At 41.7% G+C, this 11,506-nt stretch overlaps 1 protein-coding gene across 1 annotated transcript; it reads left to right on the top strand.

The window, feature by feature from the left end:
• Nucleotides 1–753: 753 nt before the first annotated feature.
• On the top strand, nt 754–5,114 carry LOC126194735 (uncharacterized). The gene is made up of 2 exons (XM_049932990.1): nt 754–876; nt 4,761–5,114. Exons 1-2 carry the CDS (start codon nt 816–818, stop codon nt 5,003–5,005), a joined length of 306 nt encoding a protein of 101 aa, XP_049788947.1. The 5' UTR covers nt 754–815; the 3' UTR covers nt 5,006–5,114.
• Nucleotides 5,115–11,506: the final 6,392 nt, after the last annotated feature.

Genomic DNA, 11,506 nt, shown 5'->3' with positions numbered 1-11,506 from the left:
TCGTCCCTGAGGCAGGCCCTCATAGGCCAACACAGTGGTGACAGTCATATGCAATAGTAGTATGACAAAGAGAGTGTCACCTCACTCTGCATTGTTGCCAAATTTATTCAAGATGGCGGCGAGAGATGTGGCAATGTCACAATGACATCATGGCAGGAAGTTCAAATTTTGGTGGAAAAATAGGTCAATCAGGCTACCTCCACTAACCTAACCTCCTCCCCGCCCCTCCCCCCTCCCCTCCCCCAGAAAATGGGGGAAGTTCAAATTTTGGAAGAAGAAAGGTCGCTTGGACTACCTCCACTAACCTAAGTCATCTGACTGCCACCTCTTCCTTGGAATTGCCAGGAAAAGGACTCAGCCTTTGCTGGAGAGGGTGGACTTAAGGGTTTATTTTCAGTGTTTATTTAAACAATTTGAGGCAGTAGCTCCATCAAAAAAAAAAAAAAAATGACATGCTCCACATCCACTAGGATCTCCTCAGCACAGATCTATGGAACGTAAACTAATCTAATCTAATCTAATCAAATCAGCATGAGGTCCAGAGTCCAACTGACCTAGTACACAGTGCTGCCACCAGAGGCTGGTGTCATCCCTCCCGTGACATAATCCAAAATGGCGGTCTGGGGAAAAATGGCTGGAGCCAATGGGAACCCTTAATAAAGTCACATGTTAGACTTCAGTCAGAAGGATGGTGGTATCTGGTAATGTCATTGGAGGGGGTATAGGGGAGACTCAGCAGGTCTGGGACCTCAGTCCTGCTGTCAGCCAGCAGCAACAGCAACAGCAGCAGCAGCAGCAGAAGAAGAAGAAGAACCATGAAGCGTCAACAGCAGTTGCAATCCAACACAGCCCTGCAGAACAGGAAGAAGCAGAAAAGTAAGTATCCCATATCACATCTTTTTCTGTGGTTAGCATTATTATTATTATTTCTTTCTTTTCTCAGATGTTATGTCTGGTCAAAAATGGAAAGTGACGCGGACCTTGATCAAGCGTGACTTCCTTTTAATATATATGTTATATTGCATTTAGGAACTTTCGGGTAATTGAACATGTATCAATAATTACGGATTTCTGTAGTTGTATATATAAGTTTGGATGTAGCTGTATTGCATTGATGTACTGGTGGATATTGTGTGGTATGACTCCTGTAGTTGATAGTATAATTGGTATAATGTCAACTTTATCCTGATGCCACATGTCCTTAACTTCCTCAGCCAGTTGGATGTATTTTTCAATTTTTTCTCCTGTTTTCTTTTGTATATTTGTTGTATTGGGTATGGATATTGCGACTAGTTGTGTTAATTTCTTCTTTTTATTGGTGAATATGATGCCAGGTTTGTTATGTGGTGTTGTTTTATCTGTTATAATGGTTCTGTTCCAGTATAATTTGTATTCATTATTCTCCAGTACATTATGTGGTGCATACTTGTATGTGGGAATGTGTTGTTTTATAAGTTTATGTTGTAAGGCAAGCTGTTGATGTATTATTTTTGCTACATAGTCATGTCTTCTGGGGTATTCTGTATTTGCTAGTATTGTACATCCACTTGTGATGTGATCTACTGTTTCTATTTGTTGTTTGCAAAGTCTGCATTTATCTGTTGTGGTATTGGGATCTTTAATAATATGCTTGCTGTAATATCTGGTGTTTATTGTTTGATCCTGTATTGCAATCATGAATCCTTTCGTCTCACTGTATATATTGCCTTTTCTTAGCCACGTGTTGGATGCGTCTTGATCGATGTGTGGCTGTGTTAGATGATACGGGTGCTTGCCATGTAGTGTTTTCTTTTTCCAATTAACTTTCTTCATATCTGTTGATGTTATGTGATCTACAGGGTTGTAGAAGTGGTCATAAAATTGCAGTGGTGTAGCCGATGTATTTATATGAGTGACTGCTTTGTGTATTTTGCTAGTTTCTGCTCGTTCTAGAAAGAATTTTTTTAAATTGTCTACCTGTCCATAATGTAGGTTTTTTATATCGATAAATCCCCTACCTCCTTCTTTCTGCTTAATGCGAATCTTTATGTTGCTGAATGTATGTGATGTATCCTATATTTGTGGCATTGTGATCGTGTAAGTGTATTGAGTGCTTCTAGGTCTGTGTTATTCCATTTCACTACACCAAATGAGTAGGTCAATATTGGTATAGCATAAGTATTTATAGCTTTTGTCTTGTTTCTTTCTGTCAATTCTGTTTTCATTATTTTTGTTAGTCTTTGTCTATATTTTTCTTTTAGTTCTTCTTTAATATTTGTATTATCTATTCCTATTTTTTGTCTGTATCCTAGATATTTATAGGCATCTGTTTTTTCCATCGCTTCTATGCAGTCGCTGTGGTTATCCAATATGTAATCTACTTGTTTAGTATGTTTTCCCTTGACTATGCTATTTTTCTTACATTTGTCTGTTCCAAAAGCCATATTTATATCATTGCTGAATACTTCTGTTATCTTTAGTAATTGGTTGAGTTGTTGATTTGTTGCTGCCAGTAGTTTTAGATCATCCATGTATAGCAAATGTGTGATTTTGTGTGGGTATGTTCAAGTAATACTGTATCCATAATTTGTATTATTTAGCATGTTGGATAGTGGGTTCAGAGCAAGGCAGAACCAGAAAGGATTTAATGAGTCTCCTTGGTATATTCCACGCTTAATCTGTATTGGCTGTGATGTGATATTATTTGAATTTGTTTGGATATTAAGTGTGGTTTTCCAATTTTTCATTACTATGTTTAGGAACTGTATCAATTTAGGATCTACTTTGTATATTTCCAATATTTGTAGTAACTATGAGTGGGGTACACTATCAAAAGCTTTTTGGTAATCAATGTATGTGTAGTGTAGCGACCTTTGTTTAGTTTTAGCTTGATATGTCACCTCTGCATCTATTATCAGTAGCTCTTTACATCCTCGTGCTCCTTTGCAACAGCCTTTTTGTTCTTCATTTATAATTTTGTTCTGTGTTGTATGTGTCATTAATTTCTGTGTAATGACTGAAGTTAATATTTTGTATATTGTTGGTAGGCATGTTATGGGGCAATATTTTGTTGGGTTTGCTGTGTCTCTTGATCTTTAAGTTTCAGATAAGTTATTCCATGTGTAAGTGTATCAGGGAGTGTGTATGGGTCTGCAATGTAACTGTTAAATAATTTAGTTGGATGTGAATGTGTTGAAGTGAACTTCTTTAGCCCGAAATTTGCTATTTTATCTTTTCCAGGGGCTTTCCAATTGTGAGTAGAATTAATTGCTTGGGTGACTTCGATGTTGCAAAATTATCACTTCAGGCATTTGTGGTATCATCTTGTATGTGTCTGTTTCTGCTTGTATCCACCGTGCATGCCTGTTATGTTGTACCGGGTTTGACCATATGTTGCTCCAGAAGTGTTCCATGTCTGTTATGTTTGGTGGATTGTCTATTTTAATGTGTCTGTTATCTATTGTCTGGTAACATTTCTTTTGGTTTGTGTTGAATGTTTGGTTTTGTTTCCTTCTATTTTCACTTTTTTTGTATCTTCTAAGTTGTTTGGCAAATGCTTGTAATTTCTGCTTCTTTTCATCTAATTGCTCTATCGCTTCTTGTTGTGAGATTTTACCTAACCTTTTTCGTTTTTTTTCTGACATTTCATTTCTTATAAATTGTGTTAGCTGTCCGATGTCTTTTCTCAGTTTTTCTATTCTGATCTGTAGCCTGTGTTGCCATGCTGGTTTTGTGGGTTTCTTCTGTGTGTTGGTTGGTTCTGATCTCTGCCTAGTGTGTATTTTTAGTGTAGTGAGTGCTCCTATATAAACCAGTAGTTCTAACTCTTCCATAGTTGTGTTTCCATTTATTTTGTTGTTTATGTTTGTGTTGATAGTTGTTATTGTTGTTTCGACTTGTGGGTTATTTGGCGGTCTATGCAAGAATGGTCTAATGTCTGTATTTGTATCTTTGTATTCTATATATGTCAGCTGAAATTTTTCTTGTATATCTAACACGTGTGTCACCATTTGTGCTTGTTCTGGTGGCTGTCTTAAGATTTCGTTTTCCTCTGATTGTTTAATTGATGCATGTTGTTCTTTGTTTGTTTGCTCTGGGATGTTTGAGTCCGTTACTGTATTTTCTTCTTCTTCTGATTGCGCATTATTTTGTTCCAGTATTTGTTGTACTTGTTGTTTGATGTTATCTAATTCTGACTGGGGTATCCTGTTATTTTTTATTATTACACGGATCTGATCAGCTAATCGTTGTTCTGTTAAAAATTTTAATTCTGGGTATCTGGTAATAAATGTTGTGTATACTTGTGATCTGTATCCAGTTGTGTTGGTTCCTAGGTTTGTTGCTTGGTAATAACAGGACATGAGGTGTCGATTAACTTCATCTGACCATCTCATCCTCTGTCTTTGTTTTCCTTCTAGGGTGGTTGCAGGAAGCATATCCTGCAAAACACCTCTATTTGGATTTAAATCATTTTCCAGTTGGCTAGCAGTGTCGTTACCATTGTGGGCAGGCATAGGGTTCAAGCATCGTCTCTGACCATGACGGCGCTTGTCCGAGGCTTCTTTAGTTCTGTCCTGAACCAACTAATCACACTAAAAGGGGGGTTAGCCCTATTAGTGGTTTGTTCTTTTCATTGCCTTTTACAACTGGCAGAACATACCGGAGGCCTATTCTTTTCCCGGTCCTCCACGGGGTTTATTATTATTATTATTATTATTATTATTATTATTGGTTGTTTTCACATCTTGGTCCATATGTAACGTTTCCCCATCTTTGTCCAGCATTAGCCCTCGATGCGTCCAAGCCCACAGGGTCCAGTGCCAACATGCCGACCTCTGCCGCATCTGAACCTGTAGCAACCTCAGCTGCCGTCTTGTCAAGACCTGCGGCATCAACAACTTCCAGCATGTCTGAACCTGTAGCAACTATGTGGGATCCTGTAGTGCACATAGCCCACTTGCTGGAGCAGGACAAGGAGCTGTTGTTGTCTGGCCTACTTATCGATTTGTGTGATGAGGACACGTGATCTGCTCCCAACAAAATAAATGCTGGTGGTGGTCCTAAACAACAGCAAGATGGTGGACGGTACTGGTCACCAACATATGATCCATCCCAGCAGAACATCCCAGCGCTAGTGCAGGCGCAGAGTGCAGATGCTGTGGATAAGAAGGCATCAAGTGTACCCATGCTTTTCAGTTCTGCATACAATTTAGCTCCCAGTGGAACAAAATGTGTAACCATTGGTATAGAAGCACATCATGTCTGGGGCTTGCATGTGAGAATAGAAGTTGAAAATGCATTGAAGTGCAAATTTCTGAGTTCGATTGGGACAAAATGTGTCGTGCAGAGTGCTACATCAATCAGCAGATGACTACAGATATCATCCCACTCTTTCTCCCCCAGAAATACGCCTTACTGGTGTGACACTATCTATTACAACAGTGTATGATGACTGTGCACTATATGTTAAATCGGGTGACAAGTGTGTTTATCTAAGGCATGCCTCACTTATGAACTTATACGATCTGGATACTGTACTACATCTTGCACTGAAGAGATTGAATCATTGTGCTGGCCTGTGTGGCCGAGCGGTTCTACGCGCTTCAGTCTGGAACCGTGTGACCGCTATGGTCGCAGGTTCGAGTCCTGCCTCGAGCATGGATGTGTGTGATGTCCTTAGGTTAGTTAGGTTTAAGTATTTCTAAGTTCTAGGGGACTGATGGCCTCAGATGTTAAGTCCCATAGTGCTCAGAGCCAAGATTGAGTCATTGGCTGCTCAGCATAGACTGTGCGTACAATGGTGTTGTGAACTTCCCATATATGCATAGTGTACATGTTGATGATTTGGAGCAGTACTTTTGTTTACACATGAACACTGAACCAAAAGAGAAACAGATTAAATGTGCATGTGAAAAACCCAAGTACTCTGAAGTATCTATTGGCTTGAGGGTGATACGCACAGAATTTATTGCATATCAAAAAGCTTTGTTTGGCAAATACTGTATAGGTCCAAAGAAGGAGATAAAGAAAGAGTCTGATGATTTTTTTTAAAATTCTGCATCCTATGTATCATATTTAATAAATAATGTATGTATATATAATCTCAATCTGTGTTTGTGTTTTATTTCATACCTCTCTCTTAGTCAAAATATTAAGCGTATTAATATCATAATTTTTCAGTTCTACATCTATAATGATGCAGCAGCATACAATTACCCCAAACATCACCTCACCAGTTATTGACAAAATGAATGATAAAGTTACTCTTCATGGGTAAAATACACTCCTGGAAATTGAAATAAGAACACCGTGAATTCATTGTCCCAGGAAGGGGAAACTTTATTGACACATTCCTGGGGTCAGATACATCACATGATCACACTGACAGAACCACAGGCACATAGACACAGGCAACAGAGCATGCACAATGTCGGCACTAGTACAGTGTATATCCACCTTTCACAGCAATGCAGGCTGCTATTCTCCCATGGAGACGATCGTAGAGATGCTGGATGTAGTCCTGTGGAACGGCTTGCCATGCCATTTCCACCTGGCGCCTCAGTTGGACCAGCGTTCGTGCTGGACGCGCAGACCGCGTGAGACGACGCTTCATCCAGTCCCAAACATGCTCAATGGGGGACAGATCCGGAGATCTTGCTGGCTAGGGTAGTTGACTTACACCTTCTAGAGCACGTTGGGTGGCACGGGATACATGCGGACGTGCATTGTCCTGTTGGAACAGCAAGTTCCCTTGCCGGTCTAGGAATGGTAGAACGATGGGTTCGATGACGGTTTGGATGTACCGTGCACTATTCAGTGTCCCCTCGACGATCACCAGTGGTGTACGGCCAGTGTAGGAGATCGCTCCCCACACCATGATGCCGGGTGTTGGCCCTGTGTGCCTCGGTCGTATGCAGTCCTGATTGTGGCGCTCACCTGCACGGCGCCAAACACGCATACGACCATCATTGGCACCAAGGCAGAAGCGACTCTCATCGCTGAAGACGACACGTCTCCATTCGTCCCTCCATTCACGCCTGTCGCGACACCACTGGAGGCGGGCTGCACGATGTTGGGGCGTGAGCGGAAGACGGCCTAACGGTGTGCGGGACCGTAGCCCAGCTTCATGGAGACGGTTGCGAATGGTCCTCGCCGATACCCCAGGAGCAACAGTGTCCCTAATTTGCTGGGAAGTGGCGGTGCGGTCCCCTACGGCACTGCGTAGGATCCTACGGTCTTGGCGTGCATCCGTGCGTCGCTGCAGTCCGGTCCCAGGTCGACGGGCACGTGCACCTTCCGCCGACCACTGGCGACAACATCGATGTACTGTGAAGACCTCACGCCCCACGTGTTGAGCAATTTGGCGGTACGTCCACCCGGCCTCCCGCAAGCCCACTATACGCCCTCGCTAAAAGTCCGTCAACTGCACATACGGTTCACGTCCACGCTGTCGCGGCATGCTACCAGTGTTAAAGACTGCGATGGAGCTCCGTATGCCACGGCAAACTGGCTGACACTGACGGCGGCGGTGCACAAATGCAGCGCAGCTAGCGCCATTCGACGGCCAACACCGCGGTTCCTGGTGTGACCGCTGTGCCGTGCGTGTGATCATTGCTTGTACAGCCCTCTCGCAGTGTCCGGAGCAAGTATGGTGGGTCTGACACACCGGTGTCAATGTGTTCTTTTTTCCATTTCCAGGAGTGTATATATAGTTGATTGTTCTGTGCAGCCAATATAGCTCAGTTGGTTAAGTGATGGAGCTATAGTGGCTACACATACTATTACCGTCTCTTCAAGTGTATCTTTCTATATACGCCAATCACTTGTCAGTACCTGGTGTAGGTAGTATCATGGCAGGGTGGGTGAAACATCCTCAGGACTTTGTTGTCGGTGATTGGGACTGGCCCTGTGAAGATGCAAAAGAAGACCTGAAGAAGAATAACGGAATTCTTCTTCCTGATAATATACATGCAATTATTGTAGGTCTATCCAATTGTGGCAAGACTAATGTCCTAATGACATTGCTATCACATGTAGATGGAGTCCGATTTGAACATGTTTTTGTATTCTCAAAAACACTGTTTCAGCCCAAGTATCAGCTACTACAGGATATATTGCATCTACATCTATACTCCGCAAGCCACCCAACGGTGTGTGGTGGAGAGCACTTTATGTGTCACTGTCATTACGTCCCTTTCCTGTTCCAGTCGCATATGGTTCGCGGCAAGAACGACTACCAGAAAGCATCTGTGCACGCTCGAATCTCTGTGATTTCACATTTGTGATCTCCTCGTGAGGTATAAGTAGGGGGAAGCAATACATTCGATACATCATCCAGAAACGCACCCTTTCGAAACCTGGACAGGAAGCTACACCGTGATGCAGAACGCCTCTCTTGCAGAGTCTGCCACTTGAGTTTGCTAAACATCTCCGTAATGCTATCACGCTTACCAAATAACCCCATGACGAAATGCGCCGCTCTTCTTTGGATATACTCTGTCTCCTCGGTCAACCCGACCTGGTACAGATCCCACACTGATGAGCAATACTCAAGTATAGGTCGGACAAGTGTTTTGTAAGCCACCTCCTTTGTTGATGGACTACATTTTCTAAGGACTCTCCCAATGAATCTCAACCTGGCAACTGCCTTACCAACAATTAATTTTATATGATCATTCCACTTCAAATCATTCCGTACGCATACTCCCAGATATTTTACAGAAGTAACTGCTACTAGTTTTTGTTCCACTATGATATAATCATACAATAAAGGATACTTCTTCCTTTGTATTTGCAATACGTTACATTTGTCTATGTTAAGGGTCAGTTGCCACTCCCTGCACCAAGTACCTATCCACTGCAGATCTTCCTGCATTTCACTGCAATTTTCTAATGCTGCAACTTCTCTGCATACTACAGCATCATCCACGAAAAGCTGCATCGAACTTTTGACACTATCTACTAGGTCATTTATATATATTGTGAAAAGCAATGGTCCCATAACACTACCCTGTGGCATGCCAGAGGTTACTTTAACGTCTGTTGACGTCTCTCCATTGAGAACAACATGCTGTGTTCTGTTTGCTAAAGACTCTTCAATCCAGCCACACAGCTGGTCTGATATTCCGTAGGCTCTTACTTTGTTTATCAGGCGACAGTGTGGAACTGTATCGAACGCCTTCCAGAAGTCAAGGAAAATGGCATCTACCTGGGAGCCTGTGTCTAATATTTTCTGGGTCTCATGAACAAATGAAGCGAGCAAAAAACATGTTCTAAAATTCTACAACAGATCGATGTCAGAGATATAGGCCTATAGTTTTGCGCATGTGCTCGATGACCATTCTTGAAAACTGGAACTACCTGTGCTCTTTTCCAATGATTTGGAACCTTCCGTTCTTCTAGAGACTTGTGGTACACAACTGTTAGAAGGGGGGCAAGTTCTTTCACGTACTCTGTCTAGAATCGAACTGGTATCCCGTCAGGTCCAGTGGACTTTCCTCTGTTGAGTGATTTCAGTTGCTTTTCTATTCCTTGGACACTTATTTCGATGTCAGCCATTTTTTCGTTTGTAGATGTGTAGATGGTGTTACATACACAACATTCAGTGAAAGCGGTGATATCCTCCCACCTGAAAAAGCAAAGCCAAACACTGTCTTTATATTTGACGATGTTGCTGTGGAAAACCAAGACCAAATTTGGAAGTATTTCTGTTTTCGTTGCCATATGGGTGCTGATGTATTTTATTTAAGCAAACAGATTCCTGAATCCCGAAACAGTTGGTTAGGGATTATGCAAACCTCATTATAGCCTTCAAACAGGACAATCTGAATTTAAAACACATTTACCAGGCACATGTAGGAACTGACATGTGGTACCATGATTTTGTAAAGATATGTGCTGTTTGCTGGAATCATTCTCAGTATGATTTTCTCGTTACTGATAAAACAAGAAAACTGAGTGATAGTAGGTACAGCCAAAACTTCCAAGAGTTTCTGCTTACATAGTCCGATAAGAGAGGTTAGTACATCAGTATACGCTACAACGTGGACAAATGTGCGCATGTCTAGCTCTCAACCCCAGAGAGTGGGTGTACAGAGATAGAACATTCGCCTGTACATGGATGCGAAAATTCAGGCTCTTGTAGATAAAGTTGTACATAAAGTTGGAGGTATGCGCAGGAAACTAGAGACGTATTACCAGATTCTTATGAGAATGATCAATGCGTTAAATGAGTTAGTTAATGAAATCGGTATGAAAGTAACTGACTTAACTGAAAAGGTCGAGGCTATTGAGGGGAAAATAGATGTAGAATTCCTTGTTGTTGAGTAGGTTGAGCGGGTGCATAGTAAGGGGAAGAAGAAGAGTGGATATATAAAGCCTTATGCTGTGGAGACGTCTGATTAGCTTACACCGAGATGTCAACGAAACAGAAAGTTATTCAAGCATTGAAAACAGTTCGAGAGAAATTACGGTTGCTAAGGTTAGGGCATATGGATCGACAGAAAACACTAAGAGAGACCTTCAAGCCAGTTACTGAATCTCTCAGGCAGGTCTAAGCAAAAACGAAACCACATGATAACAATAGTGTTGCCATTGATGAATTCATTATCTGTCATGCTCCTGGTCAGATAGATAGAACGTTCGGAATTAGCAGGAGGAGACCGTACATTTTGGGCATGCATCCTATAAATGTAACTAATGACACAATACAGATTGGTGATAGACGGTTTGAGAGGACACCTGGCTTAACGAATCTTATTTTCCTAAGACCTACCAAAAAACCTATAAATTATTCAGTTAACATAGGGAAATGTACCGTGAAATACTGCATTTAACTGATGTACAGAAGATCGCAAAAAGCCTGACCAACAAGAAATATAACACCATTATAAAACCAATACTTCATGGGGGAGGTGAGGGGAGGCGGTTAGGCTAGTGGAGGTAACCTAATTGACCTATCTTCCCACCAAATTTGAAGTTCCTATTATGACGTCATTGCGACATTGCCACATCTCTCGCCGCCATCTTGGATCCACCATCTTGAATAAATTTGGAAACAATGCAGAGTGGGACGATGCTCTCTTTGTCCTACTACTTACAATGTCTAAAGTTTATAGAGTTTGGCATTTTCTTTTTTAATTTATTTTGTAATCTTTTCTTTCTTGGATAGTACAGAGGGGTGAAAATCTGTACCTACATCCCTACATTTTGGAAAAAAGACCCAAAAGTCCCTATGCTTAGGGATATATCCCTACGGTTGGCGACCATGATACTGGTGTCGGGCCCGACATACATGTTTATGATACTGGCAACCTCAGCAAACAATTCCCCTGTAGCTGTTGTCGAATGTTTTTTGTACTCCGCTTTGCTTTGTATTGTACATTGACCATTGTTTCCTTTTACTAGTCTATAATGAATGAAGAGACTAAATATGGTCCATGGTGAGGGCTCTTGTACGACCTTCACAACACCAGAAGCTATTAGCGATCCCTTATTAGCATTACTTTAGTTCTACTTCCTCAGGAGC

This window comes from Schistocerca nitens, chromosome 7 (genome assembly GCF_023898315.1).
Source record: "Schistocerca nitens isolate TAMUIC-IGC-003100 chromosome 7, iqSchNite1.1, whole genome shotgun sequence".
In the NCBI taxonomy this organism is placed as follows: domain Eukaryota; kingdom Metazoa; phylum Arthropoda; class Insecta; order Orthoptera; family Acrididae; genus Schistocerca; species Schistocerca nitens.
Note: the sequence above shows the minus strand (reverse complement) of the source record. Positions and strands in the feature narration are given on the sequence as shown.

What these genes read in the sequence shown, in the direction of transcription:
- LOC126194735 (XM_049932990.1), top strand. Translation starts at nt 816, where the DNA reads ATGAAGCGTCAACAGCAGTTGCAATCCAACACAGCCCTGCAGAACAGG. An exon ending in GAACAGGAAGAAGCAGAAAA is followed by an intron (nt 877 to 4,760) that starts GTAAGTATCCCA and finishes ATCTTTGTCCAG; the next exon opens with CATTAGCCCTCGATGCGTCC.